The 18,916-nt window shown below is 35.4% G+C and overlaps 2 protein-coding genes across 4 annotated transcripts in view; one reads left to right on the forward strand and one right to left on the reverse strand.

Annotated features, from left to right (window-relative positions):
- Positions 1-1,556: 1,556 nt before the first annotated feature.
- LOC121426324 (synaptosomal-associated protein 47-like) lies at positions 1,557-7,812 on the forward strand. The gene is made up of 3 exons (XM_041622583.1): positions 1,557-1,626; positions 3,387-4,418; positions 5,207-7,812. Exons 2-3 carry the CDS (start codon positions 3,422-3,424, stop codon positions 5,464-5,466), a joined length of 1,257 nt encoding a protein of 418 aa, XP_041478517.1. The 5' UTR covers positions 1,557-1,626; positions 3,387-3,421; the 3' UTR covers positions 5,467-7,812.
- Positions 7,813-8,729: 917 nt separating this feature from the next.
- Positions 8,730-18,916, reverse strand: part of LOC121426249 (serine/threonine-protein kinase Nek10-like) — a 51,296-nt gene continuing 41,109 nt past the window's right edge. For all 3 annotated transcript variants that reach the window (XM_041622475.1, XM_041622473.1, XM_041622474.1), the window contains 5 exons: positions 17,805-17,954; positions 16,999-17,216; positions 16,300-16,417; positions 15,295-15,418; positions 8,730-14,741 (listed from right to left, as the gene is read on the reverse strand). In XM_041622475.1, the coding sequence (XP_041478409.1) occupies positions 14,669-14,741; positions 15,295-15,418; positions 16,300-16,417; positions 16,999-17,216; positions 17,805-17,954 (683 nt within the window). In that variant the 3' untranslated portion in view covers positions 8,730-14,668. The remainder of the gene's footprint in view (positions 14,742-15,294; positions 15,419-16,299; positions 16,418-16,998; positions 17,217-17,804; positions 17,955-18,916) is intronic.

Below are 18,916 nucleotides of genomic sequence, written 5' to 3' on the forward strand. Positions count from 1 at the left end.
TCGTTGTCCGATTTGGATCAAATTTTCAATTTTGGTTTGTATGATTTTTTTAATCTGTTCAAATTATATTATCCTCAGCCAAGAGTATCCCTTTGAAAAAAAAATCAAATATTAATATTTGTACAGTTTCCCGTGAGGATTCTGAATGACCGCATCAAGAGAGGATAAGGAGGGGAGAAGGAGGAGGCGATGAAGGGGGGGGGAGGAGGAGGCGATGAAGGGGGGGGGAGGAGGAGGCGATGAAGGGGGGGGGAGGAGGAGGCGATGAAGGGGGGGGGGGAGGAGGCGATGAAGGGGGGGGGGGGGAGGAGGAGGCGATGAAGGGGGGGGGAGGAGGAGGCGATGAAGGGGGGGGGGGAGGAGGCGATGAAGGGGGGGGAGGAGGAGGCGATGAAGGGGGGGGGAGGAGGAGGCGATGAAGGGGGGGAGGAGGCGATGAAGGGGGGGGGGGGAGGAGGAGGCGATGAAGGGGGGGGGGAGGAGGAGGCGATGAAGGGGGGGGGGGAGGAGGCGATGAAGCCGGGGGGGAGGAGGAGGCGATGAAGGGGAGGAGGAAGAGAAGAAGCTTAGGAGGATGAGAGGGATGTGTGGGGGTGCCATATGAGGCAATAAAAACAACAATAATGATAATAGTAGTAGTAATAAAAATAATGATCATAATAACAATAATAATAATGATAATAGTGATAGTGATAATAATTTTCATCATATCATCATCATTATGATAGTGCGTAATTTAATTTATGGCGCACAGGTCCGCCTTTGACGCTCAAGGAACTATTTGCCTATACCTGACAATAATCTGATTCCCTGAACACGATACGCTATTAAAATGAGAGATCTGAGGAACAAAATAGTTTTCAATTGGGACTTACATGTTTCTGTTGAAAAGTAGAATTGGTATGATGGATTCCCTCAAATGTGTTTGTGAGATTTCTTACCCATCCTGATGATGAAATCCGCTTACTTATCTGCGAGGTATAATTAAGTGTTATTGGATCCTAGAACGTTGAAGTTGTGTCGTATTGTTCATGCTATATTCTGTGACAAGTTTTACGTTTAAGTGTTTCTATGTCGTACAATGTTTTTTAACATTTGGTGTGTTATATTGTACATTATGTTATAACATATTGATATCTATTTTTGTAATTCGGATTTATGCCGAGATTGGATATTTATGTAAATAAAACCTTAAATACAATGAATTTTTTTTTTGTATTTCATTTTACAGCTGGAGTATAATATGGGATCCACGTGGAATACTATTGAAAACATAAATTAGACCCAAACCCCCATTTTTGCCCGCATTTTTTTTGTCAGTTTATTTTTTTTTTGAGAAACTGAAGGGAAATGGGATGATGTCCCTAACTTTTGGCGACACTGCTGGGGAAGTAAAGAAGGAAAGAGAGAATACTAATAGAGGAGCCACAGAGGTAGATAAAAGCTTATTTATCCTCCTCTTTGACTTTGGGAGATGATCGAATCTAGTCATGTTTTATTGACGATTATGTTGTCAGAGTAGTAAATAAATTGATAACTCTGGATATAGCGCCCTCAGTTTTCGAACAACAAGAGTAAACAATTGCAAGTTGGAGGACTCTTGAGTCGACGTCTGTTATTTCCAATGTGAGTAATATTTTACCTTTAAAATGCGAATTATAAAATACAAAAGAGTTTAAGTTAGGGGACTGCCAGAGGATGAAGTAATTAATTTCCTGGTCATTTTCATCAATTGTTTTTGTTTGTCTTGGTTTGAAATTTTCGAGTCGAGATCGACTGCAGCTGCAGATAATCACTCGGCTCAGTCGGCGAGAATAGTTCTCCGGCGTAAGGCCAGGGCCTATCTCGGGTTCTCGCAACTGCTACGGCCGGGTAACTTGCCGGTGCCGGCCCGCGCTGCGCTATAGGATCTAAGGAGTAGGAGTATGGTGGGTATAGCCAGGCGGCTTCTTGAGAGTAAAAATCATTTACTAACGTAGGCTTACTCTCATTGAAGCCTGGGCCTGGGGGGCGTTTCATGAAAGGACTTGTCGGACGTTTTATCTGACAAATCCCATTTTATCCTACAGTTACCATAGGAACAGTGCCTCTCAGCTGCCAATCAAAATCATGGAAAGATGTCAGATCTGACAACTTGTCGGATGAAAATATTGATGAAACGCTCCCCAGGTCTTTTTTCTCAGACCCACACGAAGGAAGCCAAAACCTGAAACTTTCACCCCCTGAGAAGTGAGATTCTACTTTCCTTCTAAAAGATCTAGCCCTAATTTTGAGATAAAACTTCATTTCCGACATTTCTACGCTCTCGTTATTTTTGAACAAGAATTCATTAAAAAAATGAGAAAAATATTGTGAAAAGACGGAAGAGACTTGCCCGATGTTTACTCCGCCATCTTGTTTCTTTTTATTCTTCGCCAACGTTACCCGACGCATCACCAGCAATGTCCTTTTTTATTTTAAGAAAAAAAGAAGCTAATGTTTCAACAGTACAGTAGAATATCGCAGACTAGGTCAAGCCAACTTTTTAAACTTTGCCATAATAATCAACACTTGTGGGCATCAGCGGAAAGACAAGACAAGGTTAATCTCCACGGAGCCAGGGACGGCATTAATGCTTTAATCATGGGAAAAATGGCAGTGCGTGTACTGCAATGGCATGCCATCCCTGATTCAATGGAGATTGACCTACGTAGTAAATGAATTAATCTCTAGGAGCCTCCTGGCTAAGCAGGAATTAGCTAGACTAAAAAGGCTTTAGGTAGATCTAGCTTATTTAGTGGTGCTATGAATCATATCCACCAAATTTATCTGAACGATGATACATTTATGTCTTCTTCTTTGAAGAAGAAATCATAAATTTGGTGGATATCATTCATAGCACCACTTAATGCGCTAGATCTACCTAAAGCCATTTATGTGATTCATTACTCGTCCAAACTGCACAAGAGCTGCCTTGGCTTAAGACAAAGTTAAGGAATTCCAAAATTATGAGATAGATTTTGTGCATTCTGATCTCATTGTGTCCTCCACAATCATGAAGTCACAACAAAGAATTGTTTGATCAGCAGCACTCACACTAGTGAGAGGTTAGTATTAGTAATATACTAATACTATATCAGCATTTAGTTCTTGATCTGTAAGTCTATGCATCCAATTTTGATTAGTACGCATACCAAAGAATTCAAAGAAATTTTAAAGTTTTCCAAAAAATGTTTGCTCTCATTTGAGAAAATTAAACAAGAATGGTTTTGCCTGCTTTTTCTCATCTTTCTTTCCCCTGGTTACTTTGTCAGAGGATTTTTCATGATTGCATCCATTTCGTTTTTGATATAATGATTCTACCTTGTGGCATTGAATTTGTTTTGCTATTCTTTTATCATAAATAGGTAGCTGTTTACTCTCTTTGAGTATTGGCACCATCATGGCATTGAAAGGACTTGGTAATCTTCCAGTAATACGAAGATGGAATGTTACCTACTTCATGGAAAGTGACAAGAAGTGGCTCAGAGGAGATCTGGTTCTCTCCAACTTCAAATTATCCTTCCAAGAGTTACCTTCTGGAAGAAACCTCTTAACCATAGATCTAGACTCCATTACAGATGTGAAGTTGGAGAGGGCATGGATGGGGTACAAGTCTTTGGTGGTGTTGGCTGGATCAAGGAAGTTCTGGTTCTCATCATTCATCAACTCACAGTGTGTTCGGAAGGTCCTTCTGCACTTCATCAAAGAAACACTGTTTATTGATCAGAAGACTGGTTGGACTGTATCAACGGGAAATGGAGGAGGGGGTGGTACCAGCAAACTTGGACGGGAGTTGCTGTCCATTGCTCATGACTCTGAGAGAACACTATCTGAAGCAGCATCACAGCTTGTCAACCAAGGGGAACAGATTGATGATGGCTTTAAGACAATGGATCTTATCCACAAGGATCTAGGCATTGCAAGGCAGAACATATCTTATCTTGAATCTTGGCTCGGTCACTGGCATGTTTGCCTAGATGACATCCAGCCACAGGCATCAAAGAATCCTAACCAGATGATGCCAATAAACGAGATTCAAGAATATCCAATTATTTACAAATTAAGAAAAAATGAAGAGGAATCGGGGTTGCTCAGGGTGTCTCCTGATGGGGTTGCTGTGTGCAACGAACAAAGAACAGTTTTGCAGCTCACCTACAGAGAGATAAGTGTTATCAGTGTTTGCACCCCATGGTCGTTCATTATCACAAGAAGGAGGATGGGGGAGCCAGACATCACATGCCAAGTCACAAGTGCAAAGGTCATCTCAATATTGAAGGTCCTAGGGTCAAAGGTCAAAGAGAAGATAGACTATGATGAACCAGAAAGTGTTGATTTCATTTCTCATCAGGTTGTAGGAGATAGAGTGAACAAAAAGAAAGGACTTCTCTGTAGTCAAGGTGAGGCATTTCTCGTATATTAGACTAAAAATTAATTGTTTTCACTATAATGAATTTGTATACTTTGAGAGAAAAATCTTTAGCCTTGTAGTTTTCAAAGAATTGCAATTCAGAATAAAGTTTCAAATGTAAGAGCTTCTGTAAGCAAGCTCTTATTTATGAATATCTTTAAGTTTAAGATATGGTGCATGGTGGGAAGTGAATTTGGTCACTCTCCTTTAAAAGGAACAAAACTGGATTAAAACTTCAGATTACTGACTCAATGACTCATTTATGTTTATAAGTCTGTCATTTCATCTGTAAATTGTTGTATAATGATAAAATTTGGAACGTTTCCAAACCGAAAGTTGACCATTCATTGAAATATGTGCAATGTCCAATTTTAAAATCTTATCTGTATGGAGATTGGCTTTTAATATACATGTAAGGCTCTGCCTTTCTACTCTCCTAATACTTTCATTTGTACATTTGTATTATTTGTTTTGTATGTTTTCTTTATACTCCTTTATATGTGTGTATACATCTACATTGTCATATGTTTCAATGAAAGTATTGAATAAATAAAATGAAATGAAATTTGTACAGTGCTATTGTGGGCACTGTATGATCATACTTGTTATCACTGAAAAGTTAGAAGTACCAAGTTCTTTCAAAGAAGCTACCAAAAATCTCAGGTGGCTGAGAAGAAATTTGTAAAATATGAGTGCCAATAACAAGTTTGTTTGAAATGAGCTCTGTGCTTGGGAAGATTTTACACATGTAGATTTTGTTCCATTTCTTGTATCTAGATTCAAGAGGATCTTCTGATGGTTTCCAAGATCGGGGTGTAATTGAGGGGCAGACACAATTAACTTGTTCTTCAGACTTGGTCACAGAGAGTGAAGCTGCTGAACTGAGCAATGTACTGAAAGATGTCAAGACACTGGCACTGGGCATCAACACTGAGCTAGACTTCCAGAACGAGAAGATTTCACAGCTAACAGACGATGTCACTGATGTCACAGAGGACGTTAGGAAGAACAACAAGAGAATGCAGAAGCTTCTTTAGGTTCATTGTAATAGGGAATATAAAGAGCAGGTCAACCCTGATCAGAAATTGATCGAAATTGAATTTTATAAATGAGACACACAAAAACTTTGCTATATTAGCTAGTAATCTAAATGGCCAGAAACCTCTAATTGGCAAGAAGTCTGTGTAGGACATAGAATGAAGCAGAGATACATTTACATTATCTTAAATGTTTACAGAGCAGAGGTATAAAGACTTTAGTGGTCTGTTGGTATAGGCATTGGGTCAGTATAATAGTTCTACAAGCATAAGAAGTACATGAGGGCAATGGGCTATTTCACTATCATGATAGTCCAAATCACCACTAAAATTCCCCCAAAATGCATACTTTGGGGCCACCATTCTTTCCTTGCCCAAGATCTGTCACAAACAATAAAAAAGAATAATGATATTTTTCTGCATAATTGCTTGTTACCCATAAAAAGTAGCTCTTTTAGTCAAAGAAATAGCCCTCAGAATTTCACAATTACCCCAATGTGGTGAAATCAAGATAGTCCCGAAAAAAATAAATGATTTCCTACCTTGAGTTCTTCATTGTAGTGACACATTTTCAAATCCATCTTGTATTGGATAATTGTTCAATTATGAATTGATATAAATACCGTCTATGTGAAGGAGAACTGGAACAAAATTACAGAATTTATGTATGAAATAAATTTTAAAAATCCAAACCCACTTTACTATATATTTAGTTGGTCTGGTAGATTTAATGGTGGTAGGGGCATAGTGACCACCATGCCCCCCCATCATCAAAATTGTATGAAAGGAAATGTTAAATTTTATTTCATACTTTTTCATGAACCAGGGTTGACATCTGATCTATCTAGAAATAGTTGTGACATTTGTTGCCTTTCATGATAATCTTATTTTGTGAAGTGTGAAATATATTGTATTTTCTTACAGGTTGTCATATTCAAAACCTTTTAAGACACAGAGAAGAACCTGTTTATTCCTAGCATACTACATAAAATACACAAGAAAATATATGAGCTCTTTAAGAATCAACTCACTCATATACCTACTGCATCCCATGATGAGCAAGCATCTGTGTCACTAGTTGATGCCCAGAATCTGAGAATCTGATTTCAACTCAACCTTACTTAGCTGTTCTGGGTCCTGTAACACAAAGGTTAGCAATTAATGGTACATTTTATTTTCACGATTGATTGTACATTGTAGTCAATGGAATCGATCATAGAAAAATGTTCTACGATCATTGCTTAGTTTTGTGTTATGGGCTTCAGGAGAGGATGGTGATTTGAAAATTGCTATGGACTGTAGTTATGTTAACATTTGTTGCTAACAGTGATCCAAATGTATCACATATGTTGAAATTTGTGAAATAATTCAGTCAACAGCCTTTTAACTTAATGTTTTTTACATAATGATAAAAAATTGTATATTCTGGATGCCTCCTGCCATTTATAAACCTATTTTGTGACTTCAGCTTATAAACACAAGATAGATTTACTTTAAAACTTGTCATTTGAAATTTAATATATATTTTTACATTAAGTCCATCTTGTCTCACTCTGAATATGAATTGTGGACATTAATAATTTTAATACCATAAGGGGAAATCTATAAACAATTTTTACATTTTGAATATAAAGCAGATGAAAGGGTTGGATAAAAGAGAATAGTTTTAAACATTTACAAGATCCATTTATTCAAACACATTTAGTGTTGAATAATACCTAATTAATGTAAGAGCTTTTAAAAATGTTTACGTATACCGTAAGAGTTCATTAAACAACCCTAAACTAACGTTTGGTGATCTATAGCGGTGACACATAACCTGATAATTACGGAATTCAAAGATGAAAAGCTCCGATAATACTTTTCCCAAAGATGTGACTGCTAACACCCAGTCTCTCTTCCTCTCTTTCTTGTGTCATTCCAAAGTCCACAAATGTCCTGTCTTCAATTCTTTTCAATTCATTGGCCTGCAACCTTAGTATAAATGCCTTGTAATTTTATAACCTCACTTGATGTAATACACACATGAAATTTCTCTGGAAAGGGCACTGTATACATCCAGAAGCCTTTTTACATGTATAAGGTTTATCTGCAATTAAGATTATATTTGATGCTCAAATGTCAATAAATGAAATAATGAATGCAAGGAGGTGATGAGACACAATCCACGAGGGTTGTAAATAACTTGATGTGGACCAATTTCAGGCAGATTTGAGCAAAAATGGCTTTTGGGGACCAATCAAGATAGTAATACTGATAGTAGTTTGTAAATGAAATACTGTAATATAATGTGATAAGCATTTAAACATGATATTTATGAATTTATAAAGGAAAACACAAAGCAGAGATGTATAGTGATCAGTTTATTGTGTCCCTGAAAAAATGTGAAAGAACCAAAAGAGAACTTGTGGCAAGAACCTATTTCTTTGCATTGACAATGAAGGTAACCTAATCATAACCTTCCCCCTTATACATACCCATTAGGGTTAAATTGAAGAGGATAAACAATATAGAAAAAGGGAGAGGCAGAAAGAAAAGGTAATGGCGGGGAGAGGATAAAGTAGAATGAAAGACATGTGAAAATGGAGGGGGAGAGAGAGGGAGAGAGTGCGAGACCAAGAAAAAAAAAGAGATGCGAGGGACGTATATGGAATGGAACAAAAGGCTAATGGAAGAACAGAATGTGAAGGATGACTTATTCTGCCTATTTTCTGAAAATATTTTAGTATTCATTTTCAACATCTTGCTTCCCAATAATTGAATGTCTTGTCAAACTACCTTTCAGTCTGTCAATCTATTGCAATCCATATGCTTTCCCATTTGTATTCTTAATCCCTTCATATATCTGCCCATTTACAATTCTTTTGCCATCATATTTTCATTTTGTTCTCTTTATTTCATATTCCTCTGTCAATTTGAGTTTCTTTTTCTTTCTCATGCCATCTATCTGCATGTTTATCTTTCCACCATCGTATCTTTTCATTTTTCTCTATCCCATTCCTCCTTTTAAGTTTTCTTTCTCTGTTACTCCACATCCATATTCCATTTAATCCATCATTTATCCATTATCTTTCTCATCCTTTCATCTGTAAATTTACCTTTCTTTATACCTTTTCTATCCATATTCTTCCATCTATATGTCTATAATATTTTTTCCAACCATCCTTACAAATGTAAATGTATCCTCTACGTCCTCATGCAAACACGATTTAAATGCTCAGTATTCACCTACATAATTATCGCAACTGATATTTCAAATATAGTAGTATTTCACTTTGTTTTTAATGTTACAAATCAAGAGGGCACACAAAATGAATTGGGCTTAAAAGTATACAGACTTGCTGTTAAGGGTATGACAATGCTTCCATCACAATGAAACACAAGATAAAAGATGTATCCATCAATAGACTTAATGAGGGTATTGACACAAGTAAATATCTTAACTTCTCTTCAAAGTCATCTGAAAATAGATAAAATACCTGAACAAATATCATCAAATGAAGTTTATAATTCATGAACTCAAGAAGTTATTTACAAATAAATTACAGATTATTTAAACTTAAAGTATTGTAATTTACAATACTTTGGCCTGTATTCTGACAGTGGTCTAACTCTGTGCTAAAATTATGGGAAACTAAAAACGTTTCAATATTTTATTTACAGTAAATGCTTCTCATGTTTACTGTGCTCTTTACTAATTCTTTAATGGTGAAGACAACTGTCATACTTATTCTTCCCAGGCAGTTAATGTTTTGGGAGTCAAATGAGCTGATACATTAAACCTCTAATGTTAGAGATTTATGTAACAACTGGCTTTCCATAGTTAAACCACAACTTAAAAGCAGCGTTCAAATCAAACTCGACTTCAGAATATGGGCCTGTAAGTTTAAATGATATGTAATTTATGTTAAATCACAACAGTAAAGAATTAGAAACAAAGAAATAAATTCCTTTTGTAAATAACATAACTACATACATGTATTCTATGCCTTTCATTGTGGTGTTACATGTAGCTATTTCAATGGCAAAATTTTGGGGGGCTATATCAGATTCTTAATATTAAAGTTGAAAATCAAATCTTTTTAGATTAAAATTCCTGTTGTCAAACAGCATTTGAATAGGAAGGAATTCCACTACCGGTATGTCAAAAACAGCTTCATGAAATGGCTGAAGGGTGTCTTAATATGAACGTTATTCTTACAGACAAGTTGCCATTCACTGATAATTATATAACTTGTAATGGTGCTTCAAAGTGAATATAAATCAGTGATTTCACTGTGAACCACAACTAGCGGTGGCAATCTTATTGAAGTAAAACTTAGTATTAGAGCAAAAGGGACAAAATTACATTTGAATGCCCAGAACAAAATCCCAAATTACATTCAATACGATTTGCCAAATGTTAAATTCATTACACACTTTCATTTTTGTGTTTTTTCATTAATTTCTTGCCATTTGATAAAGGAAAGTTCATTTCAATATTCATGGCGCTACTTGGAATTTTGATTATTAAGAGTTTGCAGGTTGGAATATCAATATCAAACGTTAACACATTTTTTCTCCAAAGTCGGATAAAGAAGATAGTGTAGTTTGCACCAGGCTTTGCTTGTAGATGTTTCAATGCCTGCATATTACATCATTACTATACATACAAACAACATTATTTTCATATGATTCACACAAAAATACTTGATATATTTCTCCTTTTTCTATTAAACAAACCTTACATTTCACACTGTCATAAATATAACTATTTTCATCCATACTCTTTTCAGAGTTCTTTACCCGGTTTATTTACAAATGAAAATTCTGTTATTTACATTCACAGATGTGGTTCACCTGCTTAACTGCAATAGAAAAGATGAATTCAGGCTGAATTTATGAAATTTATTAGAATTAAGAACTTGAAAGAGGTGTTTTCAACCAAAATTTAGGTTTCATACAAGGCAAAGAGAATTTCTAAAAAGACACACAGTTTGTTGTTGGTACCTTATCAATCAAATTTTAAATTCAAAGTTGCAAGGTTTTTTCAACAAGGTGTTCAAATCAATCTAATCATTTAAAGACACACAAATTCCTGACAAAATTCTTAATTGAATAAAAAATCCCTCTGATACTCGAGCATGTTCAATATAAATATTCTTTCTTTTTACACAATGCATGCAATATTCAGAGATATTATTTACATACGTGCATCTTGATAGTCTATTCAAGAAGGCATAGCTTGCTAAGGACGGAATGGAAGATTTATTTATAAAATATTCATTCTATAGTAATACCACAGACAATAATAAAATAACACCAACTCTCCCTGTCTAGTCTTTCTCAAAGTCTGACCACTTATCCATATCATGCTATCATTCTTAATTTGCTTAAAACGTAATTTGGTGGGGTCTGTGTCTAAGCCTGATAAAAGCAGTTACCACAGTGAGTGGGTCAATCACACTAGACTTGACCCCAGACTAAAATACTTCTTTCTTGGGCAGCATACAAGTATCAACAGCAAGTGGTGGAAAACAATTACCATTTATTTTGGAAGCAAGGCTAGATCAAAGTTAAGTAGTTTTAATCAAGGGTTACATTATCATTTTCATATGTCGATCAGCACATTACTAGCACACAGGCAAACCATTAATAATTAAAAGTTAAACAAATAATCATAAAACAATATCACCTGGTATGGTGGAAATAAGAAATCAACAAGAAAATGTGGAAAATTCCTCAGTTATTAATGGAAGTATACATGTATATCTTTAGCTTCAGAGTATCTTATCGGCCATATGGATCATCTGGTCAATGACATTTATTTCTAAATGGATGAAGCGGCAAACATGCTAGCAGAATCCTACATCAAGAAAGGTGTAATATAAAATTAAATGTGATTGCCAATGTAGTCACTAAAAATGTTATCCTTTAACATTTTTCTGATAGAAAATTAGGTAGTGTTAATAATGTATTTTTTCCGTAAGAAAATATTATGAGGAAGTGGTCTGGTGGTTAGAGCTAAACTAAATCCACTAAAATCAAAATATTTTTGTTCTAAATGTCAATAATTAAAGCCATTACTTGATAGTTTTTCTAATCATATAGCATTTATATTATATTCATTGCTCTTTGCGATATATCCCTTACTGTTAACATACTCAGTGTTCTTTTAAATTGCAGCGAAAACAAGAGAAAATGAGAGAATGGGAGGGATAAAATCCCTCATGTTAATTGTTAAATAAGATATTGCTTCCAAAGCAAGGAGACATTGTAAAATGTCGATAAAAGAAACATTTATAGACGTATACAGTCATTATTATTTGAGAAGTGCACACAATTAATAAAATAAACCCAAGTGATTTAAATATCAAGAACATATATCAATGCAATTAACACAAAATTACTTTTATTACCATGTGCACATAATGTACATTTTCATGTTGAACTGAAGGGTTCTGACCCTTAATAACATCGTTTATTTTTGTATAAAAGCACCAACACATATTTTTTTCATGCTCAATGAATTACGACACTCAGTGCCAGACTCATTTACAAAATATTTACATATATGAGCCACTTACAATGCAATGGACGGAATTTTGATATCATAGATTGTAATGCCAAACACACACACACACACTAGATATATGCTATCCTACAAATTATATTACAGAACAAGTTTTTATCAATCAAACTATGAAATTCAGAATCATGCTACAAAAAATAAATATCTGAACTATAACCAAAGACAATGTTTATCATACTAGGCCTCGTTGCAGAAAGAGATGTGCTGTTAAACGCAACTCAAGATATCAAGCGCGAGGCCTAGATATGCTCAGATCATATGATTGTTAATTTTTATTATTTGCCTAGAAAATAAATATTAATTGTTCCTAAATTACAGATTTGTCAGTTTGTGTCTTTGTAAACCTCCCTTATACATGCAACTCAATGAATTATCTTAAAATGTGCTCTTAAATACCTCTTTTTAAACTCTCTATAAAAATAACTCAGTCAATCCATCTTTCATTGTACCAATATCTTTTTAAACACTCTGCTTTATATTTCTGATATATATAGCTTTTCATACTCTGTCATATTTATATACAAATATAAGAGTCCACATTCTATCTGTACAGTAGACTACCTGTTTGGAATTAATTTTGTTCATTTTCTTTGAGTGAAGACTTGAGTTTGTGTTGGATTTGACTTTGTGCAAGAAAATATTTTCTCGTGTAAACATAAGCAATACTTGGCACTCTATTCTGCAGCAAAATATATTGTTTTCTTGATGGTTAATTCCTGAATAGCAATATATTTGATTTGTCTCTTATTACTCTTCAAACAAAACAACAATACTGATTGAATTTCTAATACACTCTGTCTTCATATTCCTTTTTCTCCGCTTGAACGGATTTCTAGAAAAATTACCAAGAACACAATGAAAATAAAAATGTTTTTGTTACAGATTGTAGGCTCTTACAGCTATCAATAAAGATAGTGAAAGTTCATAATTTTGACATGCAGTACATGAAGAACATTATAAACACAGAAATAAATGCAATTGAATCAATTCAGTGAATTTACTCAACTAATGCAGATTTTGTTGTGTGTTCATCTAACTTAGTAGCAAATTTCTCATTTAAAATCAATAAATATATGTACCAGCACACTTAGTCTATTAGTTTTATATCAAGGTGATTACTATAGTGCACTTTGAATTCAATAAAATGACAATCTTGCTATCATGAAATTATCATAAAATAAATTGGTAGACAAGTAACAGACACAAATGGTGATTATCCATAATGATGGCACAATATTGTACAGTATGTATCCCTTTTGACATGAAATGTACATTTTGTGTGCCTCTCCACATGCTGTACATGTATCAAACATGGCCAATTCATTCTGTAAGTGTATTAGAGCCCTCATGAGGGAAAGGCAACAGATCACCTTAGAATCACTGTTGGTAATGGAAGGTAGCAAGGTATTTAAGGTGAGCATCAGAGCCACCTTCATAACCTTGGTCTAAAGCATACCCTGGTGTGTTATACCATTTCAACTTGATCTCTAAGAGTGAGACCTTACACAGAATTCTTCAAACAAATTAATTTTTCAAAATCACTTTCACAGGAGGTATTCTGAGACCTGATAGTGATGCCATTACAGACATTGAATGTCTATGTCTATTGTGATTTTATATTAATAGTGCTGAGGCAGGATATCTATTCCAAATACACTAGGCACTTAAAGGATAGTTTGGCATTGCACATTAAGAATCAAGGTTTTGTCTAAAAAGCCAAACAATCAATATGAATCTTGAGTTTCTGAAAAACATTTTTCCCCCAAGTACAATATCATTTCCAAATAAACATTTAAACATCAACGTCTGATCCTGAATGTAAAACATCTGTCCTTATTGAACATTGGAGCTCTAGAAAGCATTCTGGGACTAACAATGCTTCTTGGCTGACCCTCCTACGGACAGACTGATCTGATAAGAAGGCACTCTCTATCCCAAATCATCAAGAGTATGCGCTTCTCAAGGTCACCATAAGGACAGGGTTGAATAACCAGGTAATCATCCACAAACAAATGATGAAGAAGCTGTCTGGACTTAAAGGTGATATACAATTCCTCATGGATTCTTTCTACTTTGGTTTGCCACCTACTGTGTTGTCTGTGAGTGATGTGGTCAAATTAACATCAGCCAAAGTTATCAAACATCTTGAGGAAACTCTTTTAACACACAATACATTGGGACTATGGAAGCCACTCTCTGTCCAATAGTTGATGATTCTCAGGAATTGGTTGACAAGATGACCTCCTGAAGGAAGGAATAAATGTCAATCCTCCTCTACAAGTTATGTGTATATCTGTGCACTTTATGTCAATGACAGTTGACAGCCAGGTCACAACTAAAGCACAAGATATGTGAACGCATGTGCACTCAATGACGATTAATAAGTCACAACTGATGCAGACGGACACAATATACAAACGGGATCTCTCAGTGTTTGTCCATCTTTAATTGTTTTTCGAAAACTGCTGTAGCAGCTGCATATTCTTCTAAACCACCTCTAGAAATACTGAGGAGACAAGTTTCTCTTCCATGCCACTGTATGCAATGTATCCTTGGTGTATTATCCTGTACAGGTGTTTGGTGACAAGGTCACGACTGAAGCAGCATCTAGAAGAATATCCTCAAGGATCCTCAGATGTCAAAGGAAGCCATCCTCTGTATCATCAGGGGTGCTCCACCTATGGGTCCAAGGGGTAACTTTCTCCTGCACATAAGAGAAAATAAAACAGTAGGTTTAAATTATCAGAAAATTCAATGCAACTTAAGAGTAAAAACTTTTATTATCTGACTCTCGCCTTGTAATCAGAGGGTCGTGTGTTCGAATCCCACTATGGCCTAGCGCCCTTTGGCAAGGCGTCAATCCAAACTTGCCACTCTCACCCAGCTGCTAATTGGGTACTGGTAGGAAACAACCGTCATTGTGGTTGGTTTAGCAAGTTTGCGCCTAACAGGCTGCTTGGAATGCTATGAATCCAGTGACCGGGTAATAATAATTGCGAAGCGCTTTGAACAGTCGTAGATTGATAAAGCGCTTTATAAATGCCAATTATTATCATTATTATTCTTTTTTTTATTATTGTGCAATTTAGGTGACATACGGATCTGTAAAAAAATGTTCAGCCTGTTAATCATTTAACAATTTTCTGAAATGTTGATCTCACTTTGTGCCATGCACAACACACATTAAAATTCTGTATAAAACCCATGCTTATGCTTTAACCAACAAAGGAAACATTGCCTAAGACGGGCACACTTACCTTGCATGTGGTGACATACTGTAGTATCCACATTCTGCTAATACACTCTCAATGAAGTTCTGCATCTGTTCATATGTGATCCCTATGTCTGAGTCATGTGGATCCACAGGTAAGTTAACATGAGCTGAAACAAAAAATGGAATATGCAATAACAGTCAAATAACTTTGTATCACTGGTCCCGTGTGGGTGTTTCACAGACAATGTAGCATTGAGGGTAACTGGATGGAATATTCTCCCAGGGGGTGGAAAAGTAAAATGTATAATATATATATATATATAGTGTGCAGGCAAGCCTTTGGGATCTGATTACTTTGGTGCATGTAATAATAAATCTGCGAAATGCCCAATGTCTAGATCACTTCATAAGAGCAGATTTATTTCATGCTTATAGCAAAGTGAAAATCAATTGATTAGGCACTTAAATATACTATCTACTTTCTTGTTTTTAAATAAAACTAAAATTAACTGCTTGAAAGACTATACAATCACAAAATATTTCCACCATAACTCCTGTTTCATACAATAAACCAGACCTGACAACATAGTCGATGCCAAATGTAGATCTATTCACTGCACTTTTTCTACAGAGCATTCAGCTTGTAACCAATTCAAGAATTCCACAATCCTTGTGTACATACTGTGACATCAATCCTGCACACTCATCCTGAGTGATTGGTCAACAAAAGTGTTCCCAACACAATGTATTAGTCAGTCTTCTCCCCTATTCTGTGTGACTACAAACCTTTAGTTTTAATGGATCTAATACTCCTACTGATTAATCCTTACTCATCTCTGTGCTTAGGATCCCTCATTCAAGAATATGTTCTCTAATCCATTCATTCTCACTCACTGCATGTGCTACATGTATCTAGGAAAAGTGATTGAATCTCAAGGAAAACTAGGCCTCTCATGATTATGAACATTGGTGGCACAGGTATTGTGAAATACTCAAGTGGTATCCTGACAAGAAGGTGTTGAATCTAATATTGTCTAATTGATTATACCTGGTGCTTCTCCTGTGACCTGATAGCATGCTTCTTCTTGATTAGCTTGTCTGAGTAGAAGGGCCGCTTCACCTACACCTAGGTTCAAGTCTATTAACTCCTTAGATCCCAAGATGACCTGAAAAAATTGTCAAAATGTTGTCATGCAGTTTTTGTCCTTCTGCTAATTTCTTCTGGGATCAGATTCATTCAGGACTACTTACATGGTGACACTGCTCAGAAACCAGGTAAAGCAAAAGTTATGATAGTTACCATAATGCCACACTTACCATAACATTAAGTCATTGTAATAGACCATTTGTCTAAGGAATAATAATTATGCAAATAATGGAGTTCTCTAAATACCCTCTAGACTCTTCACTTGACTACAACAATTTATTTGATGTTACACACAGGAGAAGAAACTCTACCATTGAAATCCAATATTTTACAACTATCTGAAATTTATTTCCATAGGTTTCTTCTTTTCTTTATTATTTACAGGATGGGTGGGAACATGCACTATTTCAAGAGATATCTTGAAGAGTATTTTATCAACATTTGTAAACAGACATTTACCTTGATTTTGATTAACTGATATTGAGCACAGGTGACTATGATAAGTATCAGATAAAACAGACTTTATCAGCCTTTCATTCAACGATTTATTTAGCATTGAAACCAAGACCTTCAGAAATACAAGAGAACATAATGTTTTACCTTTTTGAGCTCGCCTTTGAGATTGACTGAATTAGACTGTGGAGAAAAGAGCGCCCTCTTGAATCGTTCTATGACCTTACGACGAGGGTTAGGGGCAAGTGTTGGCGGTAGCTGACATATGAAGATAAGCTTGTGGATGAGGTGAAGGATCTTAAGGACGGGATCACTGATCTGACGGACTTTGCGAGGAGAGATGGTCAAAGTAGCTGCAGCTGATGCTGTAGGTATGAAAGCATAAAGAGATGGGAAAGTTGGTAAAATATTGTCTTACATCAATATGCAATTGATCAAAGGAAATCATCATAAACTGACTTTCTCCTCTTATATCTTTTTGTATGAAAATTCAAATTAGGTGTTAATGAATATTATATTCTTTTTAAAAGGGGACTATAATTCATAATTCAAGAACAAATTAGATAAAAAGAATGGAAAACAGAGTCTGGAGAGAATATAAAATACAATAACTGGTGAGCTGAGATCTAAGGAGAAAATGAAGTAAATAACAATTGGGACAGAGAGAGAGAGAGAGAGAGAGAGAGAGAGAGAGTGAGCAATGAGCTGAGGAGAAATAACACATTCATGTCTAAAGCTTATAGATTTGGGTCTCATAAAATGTAAACATTTGTAACCTATTCTACGGACTCTCAATTTGTATGAAAACCTGTATAATATACCCTTTTAAAAAAACAACACCGACTCAACAATGCAAAAGATGAAATTAGGATTGGATTGAGCTTAACCCCCTAAATCTCAATGAAAACAGGTCATCTTAGAGAAAAATGTATCAAAAAAGAAAGTAGACTTACGAGGACGCATTCTTTGATTAGCAGATGATGTTTGTCGTTTGAGAGTCTCTAATGATGATCCACTGTATGCTCTATGTAGTGTAGCTCCTGATGGACGATGGGTCAATGACCCGGAAGGTACCTCACTCGGTGATAACAGGCCTTTTGTTGCTATGGTAATCAATGTTGGAAAGAAATAGTTCAAATACGATTATTATTATTGAGAGGGGGAGATTCTATGAAATAAGACAACCTTTTTTTGACATCCAACCCTCATTTTCATTTCGCTTTACATAATTTTAAAATTTCTTAAAAAGAAAAAAAATGGAGATGAATCATTTCATTAGGTCCAACATAAAGGGGGTCGGATGTATATACTTTAGGGAAGTGACCTTTGGTAGCAAGTGGCCAAATATATTCAAAATTTTAGTTCTAAAATACCTGTAGCCAGGAAGCTACACTCATAAGCCTGCTAACCTGAAATATTTGGTTCCTGTTTCCCCTAGTACAAGAATTAGAATGTCAACAGTCACATCCATCATACTACACGTGTACACAATATTATGCAGATCGTTGCCATCATATCAAACAAATTATTTGTCACATAAACCAGAAGTCTATGTCAACTCCTATACCTAATGGTTGCAACGAAAAAAATATTTCAAGATAACAGGAATAAAGTTTAAAATTGCAGACTACTGTATAACTACATCTAGCTTTCAACCAAAAATGCTAAATGCAAAAAATCTGCTTCTAAAGCTTATTTCAGCAGGTGGACTTTTTATTAAAGCACAATACCTTATTTCAAAAAGGCATGGTCTGTTACATTATGATTTATATAATCAGCTTTACAAAAGTATTCTACAATGTATTCCATATGAATTTATGAACTATGGGTAATTTCAAGTTTGGATCTCGTGTAGGTGTCGGAGGCATAATTTCAGAGGTCCAACAGCTAATCTGAATTTACACAAGAGGTCCAAATCACATCTAGGACTACTTAACACTAAATAAGACTTGTCCAATAACGGTTGGTAATGTGCTGATGTGATAGTCATTACCCAACACCAAAGGATTAACACCAAACTTGAAATCACTCTTTGTATAATTTATTGGTAGATGAATAGTTTGTG

Source organism: Lytechinus variegatus, chromosome 13 (assembly GCF_018143015.1).
Source record: "Lytechinus variegatus isolate NC3 chromosome 13, Lvar_3.0, whole genome shotgun sequence".
Taxonomy (NCBI): Eukaryota; Metazoa; Echinodermata; class Echinoidea; order Temnopleuroida; family Toxopneustidae; genus Lytechinus; species Lytechinus variegatus.

Excerpts from the sequence above, each read along its gene's own strand:
- LOC121426324 (XM_041622583.1), top strand. The coding sequence starts at position 3,422 with ATGGCATTGAAAGGACTTGGTAATCTTCCAGTAATACGAAGATGGAAT. Across the intron at positions 4,419-5,206 it reads AGGACTTCTCTGTAGTCAAG|ATTCAAGAGGATCTTCTGAT; the intron begins GTGAGGCATTTC and ends TCTTGTATCTAG.